Source organism: Salmo trutta, chromosome 10, assembly GCF_901001165.1.
Source record: "Salmo trutta chromosome 10, fSalTru1.1, whole genome shotgun sequence".
In the NCBI taxonomy this organism is placed as follows: Eukaryota; Metazoa; Chordata; class Actinopteri; order Salmoniformes; family Salmonidae; genus Salmo; species Salmo trutta.
The window spans coordinates 42388412-42411193 of record NC_042966.1 but is presented as its reverse complement, the minus strand read 5'-3'; the positions used below and the strand labels follow the sequence as shown (position 1 = coordinate 42411193).

Sequence of the window (22782 nt, the reverse complement as noted above, 5' to 3'; positions counted from 1 at the left end):
CAGACCACCATAGTCCCTGTGCTCAAGGAAGCAAAGGTAACCTGCCTAAATGACTACTGCCCTGTAGCTCTCACGTCAATTTCTAAAGACTGTTGACATCTAGTGGAAGCCATAGGAAGTGCAATTTGAGTCCTAAGTCAATGGAATCTGTAATGGCAGTCAATAGAAAACTACAAACATTAAAAAATCCCACTTCCTGGATGGATTTTCCTCAGGTTTTTGCCTGCCATATCAGTTCTGTTATACTCACAAGACATTATTTTAACAGTTTTGGAAACTTTAGAGTGTTTTCTATCCAAAATCTACCAATTATATGCATATCCTAGCTTCTGGGCCTGAGTAGCAGACAGTTTACTTTGGGCACGCTTTTCATCCGGAGGTGAAAATAGTGCCCCCTACCCTAATGAAGTTAAGTTAAGAACAAATTCTTATTTACAATGACGGCTTACCCCGGAAGACGCTGCGCCAATTGTGCGCCGCCCTATGGGACTCCCAATCACGGCCGGATGTGATGCAGCCTGGATTCAAACCAGGGACTGCAGTGACTCCTCTTGCACTGAGATGCAGTGTCTTAAACGACAGCGCCACTCGGGAGCCCCCCAGAGGGGATAACTGGTCATTTATTTAGTCAATATTTTCTTAACTGCATCGTTGGTTAAGAGCTTGAAAGTAAACATTTCACGCTAAGGTGTATCTGCTGTATTTGGCGCATGTGACAAAAATTGGATTTGATTTAATGAATTTATTTAAAATTGACTGATTTCCTTATTTGAACTGTAACTCAGTGAAATCTTTGAAAATTGTTGCATGTTGAGTTTATATATTTTTGTTCAGTATTATAGTAAGTAAGCATTTGACAAGTTAGCCTTGTCCGAGCCAGAACGGCCCATAGGGGCAGGAGCCCATCTCCTGATTACAATTACACTCCCTGGACAAAACGCAAGTCTGTCGTAGGGCCTTATCCCCAATCAATCTCCTTCATGCCAAGTGCCAAGCAAGGCATTGGGTCCCATTTTTAGAGTCTATTGGTATGACTGGTATCTTGGAGAGAGTCACGTGTAATACATTTATCTGACAGCTCAACCCTCTCTTGATTCTTAGATAGAGAACTAAACCCAACACACCTGTTCCACCATCAGGAATTCAATCAAAAGACATTACTGAACTGTACAAAAATGTCCTGAACTATAGAAACCCTTTACCACAATGAATCCTAGACAGCTGTGCATTGTGTCCAAAGCAACTTAGAGTACAGTGAGTGCATGGGGACAACAACAAAAAATGGTGTGTGTGTGGTCCCTGCGGAAAATTAACCTACGACCTTGGTGTTCGTTAGTGTCATGCTCTTACCTACTGAGCCACACAGGCCTACTACGCCAAGCTCAATGGCGAACCTGTCCAATGTGCTTCTGTTCTGTCTGAACATTAAAAAAAAAAAAAAAAAACTACTGCATAGTGTGACAGACAAAACAAATGGTCTTACTGACACCTGAAACATAGAACCGCTAGAACAGGGGACAGAATTCTAATTCTAGAACAGGGGACAGAATTCTAATTCTAGAACAGGGGACAGAATTCTAATTCTAGAACAGGGGACAGAATTCTAATTCTAGAACAGGGGACAGAATTCTAATTCTAGAACAGGGGACAGAATTCTAATTCCGTGACTTGGAACACCCCTGGACAATGAACTCAAAGGAGACTTTGGCAGCTACTTTACAGACTGCTACTGAGTACACTCCAAACTGAGTGACGGGACAGCAGATCAATAATTGATAGGTCATTTGTAAAGTGTGGACCAAAAAAAAAAAAAAAGGGTTAGGCACCCCATCAATCACGTTAGTGGAGCGTTGCTAAACATTCAAATCAACACAGATGTTAGAAAACACCAACAACTCAATGTGTCTGGGTCAAGTCCATCCAAAGTCAAGTTAAATGTATAGGAGGGAACATACAGTGAAATTACCTCACATTAAAATTACAATTGAAGTGTAACGTAATTTTAAAAATATAAAAAGTATATCAAATAAGTATGCATTTAGTGTAGCTTAATTCCTGAATTGCTTGTACTGGAAATAGCTTTGTCTTTAGCTCTGGCAGTAACAACAGTATTGGTAGCAGACCATGAACAAAATGAATGAATGGACTCACCTGGAGAGCGCAGCAAGGTTACCGAGTGTGTAGAACACAGCAAACAGCTTAGTGCCATTGGGTAAGAACAGCAGTGCAGTGCCCTGGTTAAAACACACACACACAACATGAAATCATTACCATGTCCACCAAGGCATCATCCTACCATCAGCTTGTATGAGCAGTCTGATCGGCTAAAGAAACTCCTGGAAGACAAGAGAAGAGGTACGCTAGATCAATGCTACCTGGAATTAGACTATCAGGTAAGTCAAATATTTAAAAATGCTAATATTCCTATTGTTTTTGTATTTTTATTTTGAACAAGAAGGATCTGTGGGCCTAAGGAAAACGGTTTCCTGAAATGTTACAAATACAATGTTACATGATCGCCACCTAGTGGTGAAACACCATATCACCTTCTACACATGGACCTGCTGGTTCACAAAAAACAGGATCCTTCAGTCATTAAGCTTTTATTTTTTAAAGTTGATCATATAATCCAGGGCTGTAATTCTGAAGGTTTTCGCTCGGCTGGTTCAGCTTATCAACCAGCTATATATTAAAATGAGGTGTGCCAGATACCCTCCTGCAGGTTATCTCTCCAGGAACAGGGTTGGAGTTAAAACCTACAGGAGGGTATCTCTCCAGGAACAGGGTTGGAGTTAAAACCTACAGGACGGTATCTCTCCAGGAACAGGGTTGGAGTTAAAACCTACAGGAGGGTATCTCTCCAGGAACAGGGTTGGAGTTAAAACCTACAGGACGGTATCTCTCCAGGAACAGGGTTGGAGTTAAAACCTACAGGAGGGTAACTCTCCAGGAACAGGGTTGGAGAGATCTGCTGTAGGCTATTAGATAAAGGCTCTGTTCTTGTGGAATAAACCCATGGTGTTTAACCTGACCACTCTCCTTAAGACCAAATGGTGCATACAAATACACAATTCATGTTAGACATATTCCTGAACTAGTAGAATCGATGACGAATGAGAGGGAAATATTATATATATATATATATATATATATATTAGGGCCTCTGTTATGAATGGCTCTCACCAGTTTTGTTAACACAGTGTGAATAATCAGTCTCCAGAGGTGTTATCAGTACAACCCTTCTGTAGACAGACCAGACCATAACCCCACTAACAGAGGAGACAACTGTTCTGTAGACAGACCATAACCACACTAACAGAGGAGACAACTGTTCTGTAGACAGACCATAACCCCACTAACAGAGGAGACAACTGTTCTGTAGACAGACCAGACCATAACCACACTAACAGAGGAGACAACTGTTCTGTAGACAGACCAGACCATAACCACACTAACAGAGGAGACAACTGTTCTATAGACAGACCATAACCACACTAACAGAGGAGACAACTGTTCTGTAGACAGACCAGACCATAACCACACTAACAGAGGAGACAACTGTTCTGTAGACAGACCAGACCATAACCACACTAACAGAGGAGACACCTGTTCTGTAGACAGACCAGACCATAACCACACTAACAGAGGAGACAACTGTTCTGCAGACAGACCATAACCACACTAACAGAGGAGACAACTGTTCTGTAGACAGACCAGACCATAACCACACTAACAGAGGAGACAACTGTTCTGTAGACAGACCAGACCATAACCACACTAACAGAGGAGACAACTGTTCTGTAGACAGACCAGACCATAACCACACTAACAGAGGAGACAACTGTTCTGTAGACAGACCAGACCATAACCACACTAACAGAGGAGACACCTGTTCTGTAGACAGACCAGACCATAACCACACTAACAGAGGAGACAACTGTTCTGTAGACAGACCAGACCATAACCACACTAACAGAGGAGACAACTGTTCTGTAGACAGACCATAACCACACTAACAGAGGAGACAACTGTTCTGTAGACAGACCATAACCACACTAACAGAGGAGACAACTGTTCTGTAGACAGACCATAACCACACTAACAGAGGAGACAACTGTTCTGTAGACAGACCATAACCACACTAACAGAGGAGACAACTGTTCTGTAGACAGACCAGACCATAACCACACTAACAGAGGAGACAACTGTTCTGTAGACAGACCAGACCATAACCACACTAACAGAGGAGACAACTGTTCTGTAGACAGACCAGACCATAAACACACTAACAGAGGAGACAACTGTTCTGTAGACAGACCAGACCATAACCACACTAACAGAGGAGACAACTGTTCTGTAGACAGACCATAACCACACTAACAGAGGAGACAACTGTTCTGTAGACAGACCAGACCATAACCACACTAACAGAGGAGACAACTGTTCTGTAGACAGACCAGACCATAACCACACTAACAGAGGAGACAACTGTTCTGTAGACAGACCAGACCATAACCACACTAACAGAGGAGACAACTGTTCTGTAGACAGACCATAACCACACTAACAGAGGAGACAACTGTTCTGTAGACAGACCATAACCACACTAACAGAGGAGACAACTGTTCTGTAGACAGACCAGACCATAACCACACTAACAGAGGAGACAACTGTTCTGTAGACAGACCATAACTACACTAACAGAGGAGACAACTGTTCTGTAGACAGACCATAACCACACTAACAGAGGAGACAACTGTTCTGTAGACAGACCAGACCATAACCACACTAACAGAGGAGACAACTGTTCTGTAGACAGACCATAACCACACTAACAGAGGAGACAACTGTTCTGTAGACAGACCAGACCATAACCACACTAACAGAGGAGACAACTGTTCTGTAGACAGACCAGACCATAACCACACTAACAGAGGAGACAACTGTTCTGTAGACAGACCATAACCACACTAACAGAGGAGACAACTGTTCTGTAGACAGACCATAACCACACTAACAGAGGAGACAACTGTTCTGTAGACAGACCAGACCATAACCACACTAACAGAGGAGACAACTGTTCTGTAGACAGACCATAACTACACTAACAGAGGAGACAACTGTTCTGTAGACAGACCATAACCACACTAACAGAGGAGACAACTGTTCTGTAGACAGACCATAACCACACTAACAGAGGAGACAACTGTTCTGTAGACAGACCAGACCATAACCACACTAACAGAGGAGACAACTGTTCTGTAGACAGACCATAACCACACTAACAGAGGAGACAACTGTTCTGTAGACAGACCAGACCATAACCACACTAACAGAGGAGACAACTGTTCTGTAGACAGACCAGACCATAACCAGACTAACAGAGGAGACAACTGTTCTGTAGACAGACCATAACCAGACTAACAGAGGAGACAACTGTTCTGTAGACAGACCAGACCATAACCACACTAACAGAGGAGACAACTGTTCTGTAGACAGACCATAACCACACTAACAGAGGAGACAACTGTTCTGTAGACAGACCATAACCACACTAACAGAGGAGACAACTGTTCTGTAGACAGACCATAACCACACTAACAGAGGAGACAACTGTTCTGTAGACAGACCATAACCACACTAACAGAGGAGACAACTGTTCTGTAGACAGACCATAACCACACTAACAGAGGAGACAACTGTTCTGTAGACAGACCATAACCACACTAACAGAGGAGACAACTGTTCTGTAGACAGACCATAACCACACTAACAGAGGAGACAACTGTTCTGTAGACAGACCAGACCATAACCACACTAACAGAGGAGACAACTGTTCTGTAGACAGACCAGACCATAACCACACTAACAGAGGAGACAACTGTTCTGTAGACAGACCAGACCATAACCACACTAACAGAGGAGACAACTGTTCTGTAGACAGACCATAACCACACTAACAGAGGAGACTACTGTTCTGTAGACAGACCAGACCATAACCACACTAACAGAGGAGACAACTGTTCTGTAGACAGACCAGACCATAACCACACTAACAGAGGAGACAACTGTTCTGTAGACAGACCAGACCATAACCACACTAACAGAGGAGACAACTGTTCTGTAGACAGACCATAACCAGACTAACAGAGGAGACAACTGTTCTGTAGACAGACCAGACCATAACCACACTAACAGAGGAGACAACTGTTCTGTAGACAGACCATAACCACACTAACAGAGGAGACACCTGTTCTGTAGACAGACCAGACCATAACCACACTAACAGAGGAGACAACTGTTCTGTAGACAGACCATAACCACACTAACAGAGGAGACAACTGTTCTGTAGACAGACCAGACCATAACCACACTAACAGAGGAGACAACTGTTCTGTAGACAGACCAGACCATAACCACACTAACAGAGGAGACAACTGTTCTGTAGACAGACCATAACCACACTAACAGAGGAGACAACTGTTCTGTAGACAGACCATAACCACACTAACAGAGGAGACAACTGTTCTGTAGACAGACCAGACCATAACCACACTAACAGAGGAGACAACTGTTCTGTAGACAGACCATAACCACACTAACAGAGGAGACAACTGTTCTGTAGACAGACCAGACCATAACCACACTAACAGAGGAGACAACTGTTCTGTAGACAGACCAGACCATAACCACACTAACAGAGGAGACAACTGTTCTGTAGACAGACCAGACCATAACCACACTAACAGAGGAGACAACTGTTCTGTAGACAGACCAGACCATAACCACACTAACAGAGGAGACAACTGTTCTGTAGACAGACCAGACCATAACCACACTAACAGAGGAGACAACTGTTCTGTAGACAGACCATAACCACACTAACAGAGGAGACAACTGTTCTGTAGACAGACCATAACCACACTAACAGAGGAGACACCTGTTCTGTAGACAGACCATAACCACACTAACAGAGGAGACATCTGTTCTGTAGACAGACCAGACCATAACCACACTAACAGAGGAGACAACTGTTCTGTAGACAGACCATAACCACACTAACAGAGGAGACAACTGTTCTGTAGACAGACCAGACCATAACCCCACTAACAGAGGAGACAACTGTTCTGTAGACAGACCAGACCATAACCCCACTAACAGAGGAGACAACTGTTCTGTAGACAGACCAGACCATAACCACACTAACAGAGGAGACAACTGTTCTGTAGACAGACCATAACCACACTAACAGAGGAGACAACTGTTCTGTAGACAGACCATAACCACACTAACAGAGGAGACAACTGTTCTGTAGACAGACCATAACCACACTAACAGAGTGGAAAGGTACAGATACTATCCACTGTGACTAAGGTTTTACTTTTGTTTTCTCTGACACAGAGACTGAACTCGTGTACCTTCTCACCTGAGGGTGAGATCCCCAACAGAATTAGGAAAAGGTCAACAAAACACGTCAATTAGCTGTCCAAACAACGGTGGGAATGGACTCTAGAACAGTCATCACTGGCATCATGTGGTTTACTGTAGAGTACAGTCATCACTGGCATCATGCTGTGGTTTACTGTAGAGTACAGTCATCACTGGCATCATGCTGTGGTTTACTGTAGAGTACAGTCATCACTGGCATCATGTGGTTTACTGTAGAGTACAGTCATCACTGGCATCATGCTGTGGTTTACTGTAGAGTACAGTCATCACTGGCATCATGCTGTGGTTTACTGTAGAGTACAGTCATCACTGGCATCATGCTGTGGTTTACTGTAGAGTACAGTCATCACTGGCATCATGCTGTGGTTTACTGTAGAGTACAGTCATCACTGGCATCATGCTGTGGTTTACTGTAGAGTACAGTCATCACTGGCATCATGCTGTGGTTTACTGTAGAGTACAGTCATCACTGGCATCATGTGGTTTACTGTAGAGTACAGTCATCACTGGCATCATGCTGTGGTTTACTGTAGAGTACAGTCATCACTGGCATCATGTGGTTTACTGTAGAGTACAGTCATCACTGGCATCATGCTGTGGTTTACTGTAGAGTACAGTCATCACTGGCATCATGCTGTGGTTTACTGTAGAGTACAGTCATCACTGGCATCATGCTGTGGTTTACTGTAGAGTACAGTCATCACTGGCATCATGCTGTGGTTTACTGTAGAGTACAGTCATCACTGGCATCATGCTGTGGTTTACTGTAGAGTACAGTCATCACTGGCATCATGCTGTGGGACAGATACTTGTTTGTCGAGGTGGATGGCAGAAGGAGAATACTGTACAGCGTAGACGAGGAAGAGAATGTGAAAACAAAGTGCTTTGTGGCTGGAAACAGCCGTGGGCATTGGAAGGGAAGAGGGGAATGTGCAACCAAACATTACAACAGATAGTGAAACCAATAATAAGTATTTTCTAGAACAAAAACGTCAACAACACACAAACTGATGAAACTACCGCCGTGGTCCAGACAGACAGGCCACGGCCTGTAAACTGCCTCAGAGTAGTATTAATCTCTATTGATCTCTGATAAGTTTGGCCTTTTAGATTACAGTTTATGCAATTATATGGACGGTGGGGGGGCCCTAACTCATATAGGCTGGTTAGCTGACGTCGTCTCCAAAACGACGCGTGCTCGTCAAAGCGGCAGAAGGCCATGTGTTGCTATGGTTCTGAATGGCCAGATAGCAACAATGACGTAGAAGCTGTCATGATGGGAATGGTCAGTGACTCCTTCCAGCTAGTCTCATCTTGTTGTTATTGATACCATGTCTTGTTTTCAATGATGCTAATATGGCTAAAAGTAGCTAGCTAGTCAACTACTGTAACAATATATTTGAAAAGACAAGTGGGTCATTGTCTAACTTTATGTTTTCAATAAACATTAAAGATTAAATATAGTTTACATTGGGGTGGCGGGTAACCTAGTGGTTAGAGCGTTGGACTAGTAACCGGAAGGTTGCTAGATCGAATCCCTGAGCTGACAAGGTAAAAATCAGTAGTTCTGCCCCTGAACAAGGAAGTTAGCCCACTGTTCCTAGGCTGTCATTGTAAATAAGAATTTGTTCTTAACTGACTTGCCTAGTTAAAAAAATGTTTTATTAAAACATACCGTCAATAATCGAAGCCAAACCCCATCTGTTTTGTCCCATAATGCATCAGTTTTGTTGCTAAACAACCAACCCATGTATAGGTGTATACAGTCCAGCCCGGGTCAACAATAGTGCACTATATTAGGGAACAGGGCACCATTACAGACTCAGAATACCACTGAAATAGGGTGAAATCTCACCAGTATGGAGCACAGGATGCCTGACGCGAAGCATATGACGAACCACTTCACCCGGGTGCTGTAGCTGAGCGTCGAGGCATCCAGGACCTGAGGAGAGAGAGAGAGAGAACAATGGCAGGATGTCACAAGACAGAGGGGCAACAAACCCAAAGCACAGACCCAGGGACCTAAGGTCTCTCTTCCTACTGGATGGTTCTACCATGCTGACTAGTGGCAAAGAAGACAGTGTAAGTTAATGTAAGGTCCATTGTTGTGTACACACACAAAAAAAAACATCCAATTACACAAACAGTTACAAGCAAAGGAACATAGGTCAACTTCTATGACACCAGCTCTAATCAATCTTTGTTTCAAGACATTGATAAACACATGACAGGAAAAGTAAAGCCATGGATGTAATGTAAATTAGCTGAGCAGCATTGTGTTTTTTTTAAACTAATGTACCGTTTTTGAAGTGTCTATTACTAGCAGGGGAAATAAACACAACGTTTACATGTCTTCAAACTAAGTGAATAAATTAGACACAGCCTGTCTTCTTCATGTGGGCGAAAACCAGTGTTCAACAGAAACCTTACCTCATCTGATCCACCATGTCCTTATGAAAGCATGTAAAAAGAGCAGCGATGCATACAAATACACACGATTAAAACGATAAGACAGAATTAGTTGTCAAAAGAGCCATACAATTCAATTAGGGATGTCTATGGTCACAACTCGCTAGTTTTACTCCTACTACCTAGTTTACCAAACTAGATTTCAGCTACAGTCGATGTGTATGAATTATAAAACACAAGCTATATAGTGTGGAGAGTTTAAAATAGTCGTGACTCAAAGAACAAGGAAATAATGCATTTGATGTGGTCCCACGTTAATGTACCACTCGACTCAAGGTTGTTAGCTAGTTAGTTAGTTAGTTAACTAGTTAGTTAACTAACTAACTAACTGGCTAGCTAACTGGCTAACTAACTAACTAGTTAACTAACTAACTAACTGGCTAGCTAACTAGTTAGTTAGTTAGCCAGTTAGCTAGCCAGTTAGCTAGTTAGTTAGCTAGCTAGCTAGCAAGCTAGTTAGTTAGTTAGTCAGTTAGCTAGTTAGTTAGCTAGCTAGTTAGTTAGTTAGCCAGTTAGCTAGCAAGCTAACTCAAAGCCCAGATAAAATCCAACACCCCGCTGTGTTTACCTGCGCCGTGAGCCCTGCTTCCTCGTTGTCTTCTCGTCCTCCTATCATACTACGAAGTTTGTCCATCGTTGACAATAAATATGTCTATAAGTGTATTTATTTGTTTGTTTTAGGAGCTAAATGAGCTAGCTAAGTGAATAACTTCCGGAGACCTTCACGGTGAGGCGTGTCTGTGTGTTACCACCTGACAGAGCAGAGGAAAAACACACCGGTAATAATGTTTTAATAATGTCTCAGCTGGCATTAAAAGTGGCCTCTGATCCGCGGTCTATACTGATCCAACACTGGCTGGTCTAACCTCCTACGTTAACTATACTGCTACGTTAACTTCTGCGTAAATTCTCCTAACCTCCTACGTTAACTATACTGCTACGTTAACTGCTGCGTAAATTATCCTAACCTCCTACGTTAACTATACTGCTACGTTAACTGCTACGTAAATTCTCCTAACCTCCTACGTTAACTATACTGCTACGTTAACTTCTGCGTAAATTCTCCTAACCTCCTACGTTAACTATACTGCTACGTTAACTGCTGCGTAAATTATCCTAACCTCCTACGTTAACTATACTGCTACGTTAACTGCTGCGTAAATTCTCCTAACCTCCTACGTTAACTATACTGCTACGTTAACTGCTGCGTAAATTATCCTAACCTCCTACGTTAACTATACTGCTACGTTAACTGCTGCGTAAATTCTCCTAACCTCCTACGTTAACTATACTGCTACGTTAACTGCTGCGTAAATTATCCTAACCTCCTACGTTAACTATACTGCTACGTTAACTGCTGCGTAAATTCTCCTAACCTCCTACGAAAAAGAGTGCTTTCCATTTACAGTTCAGGCAGAGAGGAAGAGGTGTACGGAAGCATCTAGATGCTTATTCATAATTCCAATTTCCTTTCATCTTGTCAAGGCCAGAAACAAAAGGACATTCAGCGTTTTATAATTTTTCTAGTTGAAAACAAAAAAACATTGTATATCAACTCGTGTTCTCGTTTATAGTTTCCAAATTGGGCATTGAGTAAAAGAAAACAAATAAAGACAAAATGTATCATTTTTTTTTCTTCTGTTTGTTCATATCTGGAAGGACACGGAATGTGCCCGCTGGAGGAGACACGGTATGGGGGGTTCAGAATGTGCCCGCTGGAGGAGACACGGTATGGGGGGTTCAGAATGTGCCCGCTGGAGGAGACACGGTATGGGGGGTTCAGAATGTGCCCGCTGGAGGAGGACACGGTATGGGGGGGTTCAGAATGTGCCCGCTGGAGGAGACAACAGTATGGCATCTGAGCAGATCATCATGAACTTAATCCAGTTACATCAGCCAATACAATAAATTAAAAAATCTGTCTTTTTTTATTGGTGTGGGCATAATTCACAAACCTCATTTCCTGCTTACTGAAAGGCAGATGTAGAAAAGGAGTAATGGTGAGGACACTACATGAATTGATAGGACAAAATGGCCTACTTTTCTTAATGTATACCTACCACCTTTCAGGGGAGCAGATGATCAATGATATACAGAGAAAGTCTGATATTACTTGATTATGGAACTTGAAGCATAAAGCCCATTTTCCAGTTGGGTTTGGCTCAGTAAAACACACCAATCCCTGTCCTAATTTCAACAATGGGTACTAATGTGGTATATCTTGTATTTGTTTTGTAGTAAATCTCACTAATTTGTGAGATTGTAAACGGTCATATTTTTTTTTGAACATATTTCCAACTTCAGTATCCAAAATGTTTTGGCTGCTCCCATAGAATATAGTAATTACAAAAATGTACAACACTGAAAGTAGGGCTTTGGTGTTTGCCATTAGCATTTTGGTGAGCACTATGCTGGCCAGCCCAAAGGTTACATGGCCACAATCAAGCTACATTATGACTCAAAATGTCATGGGAATTTTATACCACAATTCATTTGACCAGGAAAAGAGGACTGACTGCCAGATGCCTCTGGATCTGCAAATAGAGAAGATATTGGCTCAACACTCACCTTCCAATCGGTGTTGGCAACTCAAATAGCATTGTAAATTAGGCCCTTCAAGTACTGAGCAAATATCATAATTAATGAAAATGCCCTTAGTTTGCATTGCGAATGTTGCTTTGATGGTTGTGATCAACAATACGAATGTAAGAGTGGTAATGAAATGAATTACAGGAGTATTTTTATAACCCAGCAGATGGCTGTAGTCCACCTTCAATAACAGCCCAATGAGTTGGTGCCAGAGGTTCAGGCTTGAGATCCAAAGGCCTTGAATTCACATTCATACTGTAATTCACACGAATTACAGTATCACAGAGACAAAGGACAAGTTTGTGAGATGCAGGGCACAGTACTGTAAAAATAGGGGTACAAGGAGGAGGAAGAACAAAAAACAAAATTGCAAAGAGCAAAGCCTTCCCTGTGGCTCTGTTGGTAGAGCATGGTGTGTGCAATGCCAGGGTTGTGGGTTCAATGCCCATGTGGGGTCAGTACAAAAAAAAAAAAAAAAAATGTATGAAATGTATGCATTCACTACTGTAAGTCGCTCTGGATAAGAGCTTCTGCTAAATTACTAAAATGTCATTTTTGAGCTACTATGATAGAACATGTTTTCGTTCATCAAAAGACAATGACGGAAAAATATGAATATTTTTTTAGATTAAAAATGTACTTCTCCCTGAGAATTGTATGTTTTGAACAATGTGTTTTCTATTTTTCGGTGTATTGTTTACTGACTGCTTGAGAGTGTATATCATTTTGACCACTTTGTTTATGATTTGAGAGCAGTGTTTGATTTTGAACACAGGTCAAACTGTTTTGAGGTGAATGTTTCATTTTGCGAGAGGAGTCAGAGGTTATGTAAATAGTGCTTGAAGATGAGGTTTTGTGTTTAATGTTTTCAGGAAATGAAGCAAGGTTTCAGAAATTGTGTTTTAGCGATTGAGAAAAACTGTAAACCCACAGCTTGAACTGCCATTGAAGTCATTACAGTTTTTCTCAGTCGCTTTGGTGCATTTCTTAGATCAATCCATTCTTGATACTACTTGTACAAATTCCAAATCATCTAGTCACTTGTGCACATCATTAAAGCAATTTCTTATTCCTTTGAACAAATTGCAATTGCTTTTGTACATATTGCAATTGATAATGTACAAGTGTCAGCTTTTTTCCACATTTTCAATTGCTCATGTCATGTTGATCAAAATATAGTAGATGGTTCTCTGTTGAATAGTCTTACCCCTCAAAAACATCTAGGCATTAGTTCCTTGCATAAGCCATTACATGCAAAATTGTTGAACTATTTGTCATAAACTGTCAAGCATAGTTTTACACATTTCTATTAGACTTTTTGTACAAAAAAAACGTGAATTGATGAATGGTGCAGGTGAAATTGACCCTCACTCATGAAGGAATGTAAAGTGTTAGTTCAACCAACAATCAACCAGTTGTCTAAATTGCTCAAAGGTGCATCTCATGAAGAATCAATTGGCAAGCATATATAGACAGACCACAACACAGAGTTGCAATGTTCCAATAATGGGATGGACCAGGAAACGAACAGGGTCAACAGCCAAGAGGAGGAGGAGGAGGAGGAGGAGGAGCAAGGATGCGTGGTGGAAGGCAAAACAGAGGAAGAGGCAGAAGAGGACATAGGCGCATATCTGATGACATAAGGGCCACTATTGTAGACCATGTTGTCAATCATGGCCTTATAATGGCTGAGGCGGGTCGAAGGGTGCAGCCGAATATTGGGAGATCAACCGTGTCCTCAATAGTTCAAACGTTTCGAAGAGAGAACAGGTATGTCCACCAATGTACAGTTACTGTATATAAGCAGTATACTGTATACTTCCTACAATGCTTCATATTACAGTAGTCCACTTGTATTTCACAGCATACAGAAATATACTCTATACAGATACATACTGCACCTTACACGCACCCAGCTGAATGTTTTACAGTAAAATGTGTGTTCGCATAGTTTTTGTCTATGTGAAAGTGTGCGATGCATCACTGCATTTTTTTTCCCCCACATAGGGCTGCAAGATTACCTCAAACCGGTGGCAGAGGACGCCTTTTCACACCTCAACAGGAGGAGGCTATTTGCACCATGGTCCGAGCAAACAATGCCATGAGACTCAGGGAAATACAAAGGACCATTATAGGAGACAACCATGTCTTTGAAAACATCCATACGGTTAGCATCTCAACCATCGACAGGGTGCTGCATAGAAACCAGATGAGTATGAAACAGCTGTACCGTGTACCATTCCAAAGGAATGAGGACAGAGTTAAGGAGCTACGGTACCAGTATGTACAGGTAAAACATATATCTATGTAACTACTTTACAGCAACATTTTATAGTGATACATAGTACAGTAAGCATAAACTGCACACATTTCCATTGCTGTGGAAGGAACATGCAATATATGTACATTTTATGTCACTCTTCCTTACCAAAACAAATTCAACTTTGTTCTTGGATATAGCGTATAATGGAGTTGGAATCAAGTGAACCCTCTCACAACTTTGTATACGTGAATGAGGCTGGCTTCAACCTGACCAGATGCAGAAGGCGGGGTGGGAATATCATCGGTCACAGAGCTACTGTGGATTTGCCAGGCCAACGGGAAGGAAATATCACCATGTGTGCTGCTATTTCAGAGCATGGTGTCCTAACCCATATCCCCCTTATAGGGCCATACAACACCCAGCATCTACTCAACTTTTTAGAGACTCTCTACAGGGCTCTCATCCCTGATGATGAGAGGGGTCTGTTTAGAGAGGATTTGCCAAAGTATGTGGTCATTTGTGATAATGTGAGTTTCCATCGATCAAACATAAGGCAATGGTTTGTGACCCACCCGAGGATGCTCATAGAATTCCTCCCACCTTATTCACCATTCCTTAACCCAATTGAGGAGTTATTTTCAGCATGGAGGTGGAAGGTGTACGATCGTCAGCCACACACACAGATGACCCTGCTGGCTGCAATGGATGCAGCATGTGAGGACATCACAGTAGACAAAGTAAGGCAAAGTTGTGCCTTAGGGCTGGTTTCCTGTGTTTCTTTATAATTTATTTTTTTCCCTTTGTGCCCCTTGGGTTGTCCAGTCTCTTTCAATCAATAACCCACATACAGTAATATGTAAATAGTACTGTTGAAATTGATATATGCCATAGAAGTGCAGCCTTGTGCATTTTCAATACAGTAACTGTCATCCAAACTGTAGCCTAAGGTTACATCAGGTAATACTGTCAAATTACACAGTTCCATTGACAACATGCCTAAACATTTTGACGACCTTGTTCGTGAACAATGACTCATCATTCTGATGACAGTGACATGATCATTGGCATGAATATTTACTTTTGAGAGATGTACTAAGGATTTTTAGTGACTGACTAGCTTTAGAAACACATCTATTGTATATTGCAGTTTGTATAACTTGTTCTGAGAAATGCAGTTATTATTTTGCACGTTAGGGATGATGTGAAAAATGCACCAAAGCGACTGAGTGTAACAGTGTAGGTTCCGTCCCTCTCCTCGCCAACCTGGGCTCGAACCAGGGACCCTCTGCACACATCAACAACTGACACCCCACGAAGCATCGTTACCCATCGCGCCACAAAAGCCACAGCCCTTGCAACGCAAGGGGAAACCCTACTTCAAGTCTCAGAGCCAGTGACGTCACTGATTGAAATGCTATTAGCGCGCACCACCACTAACTAACTAGCCATTTCACATCGGTTACATGACAAACTGTAACATATGAGCATAAATATTACATTTTAGTCATTTAGCAGACGCTCTTATCCAGAGCGACTTACAGTAGTGAATGCATACATTTCATACATTTCATTTCATGCATTTATTTATTAAAAATTAAAATAAAATTGTACTGGCCCCCCGTGGGAATCGAACCCACAACCCTGGCGTTGCACACACCATGCTGGCATTGCAAACACCATGCTCTACCAAGTTTGTAATATTGATAGGCACCAAAATTATTTATATTTTTCAAGTCCATTTCTGCTTGATACCTGGTATGTCAAATTGCAGTGTTTTTTGTTGTTGTTGGTAAATGTTCTTTTTTTGTAAATAAACTATGCAATTTATCTTATCTCTTTGGTGTTTGAGCTTTATTTTCTAAAAATATTTTGGGATGTTCAACACTTATAGACCCAGATTAAATATTTCTAAAAACAGTGACCTAAGTCTCTCCAGTATGTGTCTGTGTAAGAAATTGAGCTCCAGTTCCGAGGTAGAGACATTGACTATTCATAGTATGTTAAAGAATTCTAGTGAAGCAACCCTTTTGGACCACACTATCTGCCACATTGAAGAACTCCGGGTTCAGTGAATTATCACTTCTACCTCTAAAATCAGCAATCAAAGGATTCATTCATGCTCCTTAGATGCCAGGTTAGGGTTACACACAAATGTTCTGTCATGTTCTATGGACCCCCTGAAGTAGCCTTGGTCACCCCCTGGCCACCCCATGTAAACTCTTCTGCCACTGCTTCCTAGGTTCCGGCCTTCCTAGGGAGTTCGTCCTAGCCACTGTGCTTCTACATCTGCATCGCTTGCCGTTTGGAGTTTTTGGCTGGGTTTCTGTACAGCACTTTGTGATGACATCTGCTGATGTAAAAAGGGGCTTTACAAATACATTTGATTGAGATACCAACATAAAAGGGGTAGTTGCATTGGGTGTGACCACCATTTGCCTCATGCAGCGCGACATCTCCGTTGCATAAAGTTGATCAGGCTGTTGACTGGAATGTTGTCCCACTCCTTTTCAATGGCTGTGCGAAGTTGCTGGACATTGGGGGGAACTGGAACACACTGTCGTACACATCGATCCAGAGCATCCCAAACATGCTCAATGGGTGACATGTCTGGTGAGTATGCAGGCCATGGAAGAACTGGGACATGTTCAGCTTCCAGGAATTGTATACAGATCCTTGCGACATGGGGCCGTGCATTATCATGCTGAAACATGAGGTGATGGCGGAGGATGAATGGCTGACAATGGACCTCAGGATCACATCACAGTATCTCTGTGTACTCAAATTTCCAACAATAAAATGCAATTGTGTTGTCCGTAGCTTATGCCTGCCCATACCCTAACCCCACCTCCACCATGGGGCACTCTGTTCACAACGTTGACATCAGAAAACCCGCTCACCCACACGACGCCATACACGTGGTCTGCCATCTGCCCGGTACAGTTGCAACCTGGATTAATCCGTGAAGAGAACACTTCTCCAGCGTGCCAGTGGCCATCGAAGGTGAGCATTTGCCCACTGAAGTCAGTTACGACACCAAACTGCAGTCAGGTCAAGACCCTGGTCAGGACGACGAGCACGTACGTAACTGCCACTTGAGTAAATGAGGGATACAATATTGAAAGCATGATGTGCTTCTACACAGGAAGTTGCAGACACTTATAGAATCTATGCTAAGGCGCATTGAAGCTTTTCTGGCAGCTCAATTAAGATCCAATCAAATTGTATTAGTCACATGCGCCAAACAGGTGTAGGTAGACCTTACAGTGAAATGCTTACTTACAAGCACTTAATCAACAATGCAGTTTTAAAAAAAATGGATAAAAATAAAAAGTAACAAGTAATTAAAGAGCAGCAATAAAATAACAATAGCGAGACTATATACAGGGAGTACCGGTACAGAGTCAATGTGCAGGGGCACCGGTTAGTTGAGGTAATATGTACATGCAGGTAGAGTTATTAAAGTGACTATGCATAGATGATAACAGAGAGTAGCAGCGGTATAAAAATGGGGGGGGGGGGGGGCAATGCAAATAGTCTGGGGAGCCATTTGATTAGGTGTTCAGGAGTCTTATGGCTTGGGGGGTAGAAGCTGTTAAGAAGCCTCTTGGACCTAGACTTGGCACTCCGGTACCGCTTGCCGTGCGGTAGCAGAGAGAACAGTCTATGACTAGGGTGGTTGGAGTCTTGACAATTTTTAGGGCCTTTCTCTGACACCGCCTGGTATAGAGGTCCTGGATGGCAGGAAGCCTGGCCCCAGTGATGTACTGGGTCATTCGCACTACCCTCTGTAGTGCCTTGCGGTCGGAGGCCGAGCAGTTGCCATACCAGGCAGTGATACATACAGTCAGGATGCTCTCGATGGTGCAGCTGTAGAACCTTTTGAGGATCTGAGGACCCATGCCAAATCTTTTCAGTCTCCTGAAGGAGAATAGGTTTTGTCGTGCCCTCTTCACGACTGTCTTGGTATGCTTGGACCATGTTAGTTTGTGATGATGTGGACACCAAGGAACTTGAAGCTCTCAACCTGCTCCACTGCAGCCCTGTCGATGAGAATGGGGGCGTGCTCGGTCCTCCTTTTCCTGTAGTCCACAATCATCTCCTTTGTTTTGATCACATTGAGGGAGAGGTTGTTGTCCTGGCAACACACTGCCAGGTCTCTGACCTCCTCCCTAAGACACTTTCAGTTGGTGTTTCCTTTATTTTGGCAGTTACCTGTAACTGCAGGCTACACGGAGAATGGAACAGTTTGAGTCGCGCAAAAGGGAATATAACATTGCAGATAAAGTTTTGAATGAGACAATTGTGTGTACAACATCCAAAGTCCTGCATTACTATACCGAGAGCTTTGGTGTTTGTCTGATGGGCATTATGATCTGGTTGCATGCAGCTGTGCACTGAATTTATGATTATTTGGGTTCTGCCAGCTGTGGGCATGTGGTCAGGATTAAACCCAACCCAACCCAAGGTAAACAGTTACTGTATGGTACCCTTCATTCATCTCACCAAATGTCCGTTTTGGACGAGACTGATTTGACAAATTACAATACTTACACTTTATAGTCAATTTTGACACTAAAATAAATGTTTCTAGCTCATATCGATTCCATATAGCCCATTTTCTAAATGAAAAGTAGCTTTTTAGGGGCAGTCGCTCCAGGGCCCTCAAACTCAACTCTGGACCTCAAAGCGAGTTCCACTGTTTTTTCCTTTTCCCCCAGTAATCAGGGACTGATTTTGACCTGGGACACCAGGTGGGTACAATGAATTATCAGGTAAAACAGAAAACCAGGAGGCTCCAGGCCTCGTAGGGTAAGAGTTGAATTCCCCCTACTCTAGGGTAGGGCTCTCCAACCCTGTTCCTGGAGAGCTACAGTGCAGGTTTTCGCTCCAACCCCAGTTGTAACTAACCTGATTCAGCTTATCAACCAGCTAATTATTAAAATCAGGTGTAGTAGAGTGTTGGTGTGAAGAGCTACCGTCCTGTAGGTTTCAAAGAACAGGGTTGGAGCCTGCTGGTTTAGGGGTTAGTTAGGGACGTCCCAAGGATTCCATAAAGCACTAACTTTGGTGAATCATTACCACATACATGTAATCTCTGTTATCATAATCCTAGCTCCCTTTCCTCCCCTCCTTAGCTTTCCTAGATCCATTTCCTCCTATCTTAATTTCTAGCCTCCTTTCTTTTATCCCTTCCCCGCCACCCTACCCTTTGCTCTAATTTCTTCTAACACCCTTTCCTTTCCTCCTATTCTAGTTTCCTTTCCTTCTTCACTTGCTCAGATTTCCTTCCCTAACTGTATTTTCTCTTCTCCTTCCCATTCCTAGATCTCAATTCAAGATTGGCGTAAAAAAAAATATATAAATAAAAAATATATATATAATTTTAAAAAAAAGATCGTGTTGATGCAGAGATTGAAGTTCAATCATAGGAATGTGGGCGTATGGATAATGTATTATAATCAGAAATACATAGTTATCACACAAAACACTAGATGCAAAAGGTTTGTTTGAAACATAATGAATATCTCAGTCTTCTACGAGCACTTCCGGTAAAAAAAACACTCTCTCTCCCGATTGGTCGAATTTAAAAAAGAGACCGCGACAGTTCTGGATGACAACAGAAAACTGATTTTCGTTGCGAAACATTTTATTTTTTGTTGGGGGGCGAAAAACAAAAAGTCTGTCACGTAAGTAGACATTAAAAACCCTAATATCAATAAGAAAAATACTATTTATTTTTCTTTCCTAATGATTCGAATATATAGGGTAAGTTAGTGGTTTTGCATGTCTTTTCATTATGTAACTAAAATACTTGACGTTAGCTAGTTAGCTGTGTTGGCGTCGGATCGTCGGGAATAGTGGTTTAGACAACTGTTAACTAGCTGTCGGTGCAAATACCAATTTGTTTCGTTAAAGCCAACAACATGTTTTACTCCGCTTGCTAGCAAGTAGTACTTTGATCTGCTTACGTTGAATGTCGAAGGTGATTGTTGTTAGCTAGCTAGTTGCTAATGTAGAAGGTGCGTTGGTAGCTAACTATAGCCAGTGTTTTTTTTGCTCAACACCTGTTTTCTTTGTTTCCACCACATTTATTTGACACAGGATGATGGAATCAGGTTATCACAGCAGATTGGGAAGCGTGGAGAGGGAAATGAACGTCGACGACCTGAGGAAAGACCTTTTATCAGAGTTTCACTCACAGGAGTCATGCCTAGAAGAGAACGAGCACTTGCAGGTGTACCTCCGCATTAGACCGTTCACATCAATTGAAAGTGAAAATGGCGAATCACAGGTAATTTAACACACTGCTCCTCTGGCTTGAAATAGTTTTTTCACAAGAAGCACACACACACACGTCAGGTAACAAGAGCCTTGGATAATAACTGTTGACCAAAGTTTATATTGACCATTGACTCGCTGTCCTTTTGCTGTACAAATTCAAGGAGTGCGTTTCCATTGAGCCCCCAGACAAGGTCCTCCTCAAGGCTCCAAGGACTTCCCTGTCAGCAGGGCTTAGTGACAAATCAGTCCCGCAGACAGCTCAACGGTTCCAGTTCTCACAGGTCAGTCAGCAGGGCCTGGCATTGGCTCAGTTGGTAGAGCATGGTGTTTGCACCGCCAGGGTTGTGGGTTCGATTCCCACGGGGGACCAGTACAGGGGGAAAAAATGTATGAAATGTATGCATTCACTACTGTAAGTCGCTCTGGAAAAGAGCGTCTGCTAAATGGCTAAAATGTAAATGTGTATATATATATTTTTTGCCTGCCAGCTAAATCTGACGCATTTACGGTAATGGCGATTTTTAAATGTGCACTATCCCTGTAATCAAATCAAATGTATTTATATAGCCCTTCTTACATCAGCTGATATCTCAAAGTGCTGTACAGAAACCCAGCCTAAAACCCCAAACAGCAAGCAATGCAGGTGTAGAAGCACGGTGGCTAGGAAAAACTCCCTAGAACGGCCAGAACCTAGGAAGAAACCTAGAGAGGAACCAGGCTATGAGGGGTGGCCAGTCCTCTTCTGGCTGTTCCGGGTAGAGATTATAACAGAACATGGCCTAGATGTTCAAATGTTCATAAATGACCAGCAGGGTCAAATAATAATAAAACACATTTTAACAAGGTAGAACAAAAACACACATGAAAATAAATATTAACCACGTTCTCATAAAGGAACAGAAGATATATCTTCTAAAAACACTGTTTGTTTATTTTTGTCCTCAGGTCTTGGGGCCAGAAACCTCTCAGAGGGAGATGTTTGATGGCACCGTGAGAAGTCTGGTCAAGGATGTTTTGGAAGGTGGAAATTCTCTGGTTTTCACATACGGAGTCACAAATGCGGGAAAGACGTTCACATTTCTGGGTTTGATTTCTGGATTATTTTATTTTTCTTGCCTTGCAGCGTTGTGGAAAGATGCATACTGTTTTGTCATAACGTCTTACTTGTACACAAGAGCTAGCCTGAGTTAGCTGTCGCACAGCTAAAGTCAAATCATATGTTTACCCTTCACCCACTTTCAAACCCTGCTCTTTATGGCCAACTCCCACAAACGCACCAAGACAACATGATTAACAGATCTTCAACACCTGTTGTTGTTGTTTAAGGTCCAGAGGCCAACGCAGGGATCCTCCCCAGGTCTTTGAATGTCATCTTCAACAGCATCGAGGGGCGTGTTTACAACCAGATGACTATCAAGCCACAGCGGTGCAGAGAGTTCATCAGGCTCACTAAAGATCAGCAGAGTGAGGAGGCCACTAGCAAGAGAAATCTCTTCAGGCTCCTCAAGGAGGTACAGCGTACAAATTCATATATTTTTTTATCTTTGTTTTTATTTTTTTATTTTTTTAAGCCATTGCATTACTCAACAAGTTTTTCTTTGGGTTTAATAATTTATATTATATCATTGCTCTTCCCCCATAGAGTGATAACCCGAAAAGCTCCACCAGCCAGACAAGCTCCACCAGCCAGACAAGCTCCACCAGCCAGACAACCCTGCAAGGCAAGGAGA

At 42.4% G+C, this 22782-nt stretch overlaps 2 protein-coding genes across 8 annotated transcripts in view; one reads left to right on the top strand and one right to left on the bottom strand.

Annotated features, from left to right (window-relative positions):
• The window catches only part of LOC115201743 (vesicle transport protein SFT2A), a 42996-nt gene extending 32202 nt beyond the window's left edge, over positions 1 to 10794 (bottom strand). Inside the window, exons 1-3 of the mRNA XM_029765610.1 lie at positions 10487 to 10794; positions 9305 to 9391; positions 2152 to 2234 (exon numbers count right to left, since the gene is read on the bottom strand). Of these exons, the coding sequence (XP_029621470.1) occupies positions 2152 to 2234; positions 9305 to 9391; positions 10487 to 10552 (236 nt within the window). The 5' untranslated portion in view covers positions 10553 to 10794. The remainder of the gene's footprint in view (positions 1 to 2151; positions 2235 to 9304; positions 9392 to 10486) is intronic.
• A 9576-nt stretch (positions 10795 to 20370) lies between these two features.
• The window catches only part of LOC115201742 (kinesin-like protein KIF20B), a 43790-nt gene continuing 41378 nt past the window's right edge, over positions 20371 to 22782 (top strand). For all 7 annotated transcript variants that reach the window (XR_003879803.1, XM_029765604.1, XM_029765605.1 and 4 more), the window contains exons 1-6: positions 20371 to 20457; positions 20873 to 21062; positions 21214 to 21333; positions 21998 to 22136; positions 22379 to 22563; positions 22695 to 22773. Coding sequence is in view for 6 of the 7 variants with exons in the window: in XM_029765604.1 (XP_029621464.1) it covers positions 20874 to 21062; positions 21214 to 21333; positions 21998 to 22136; positions 22379 to 22563; positions 22695 to 22773 (712 nt within the window). In the remaining variant the exon portion in view is untranslated. The remainder of the gene's footprint in view (positions 20458 to 20872; positions 21063 to 21213; positions 21334 to 21997; positions 22137 to 22378; positions 22564 to 22694; positions 22774 to 22782) is intronic.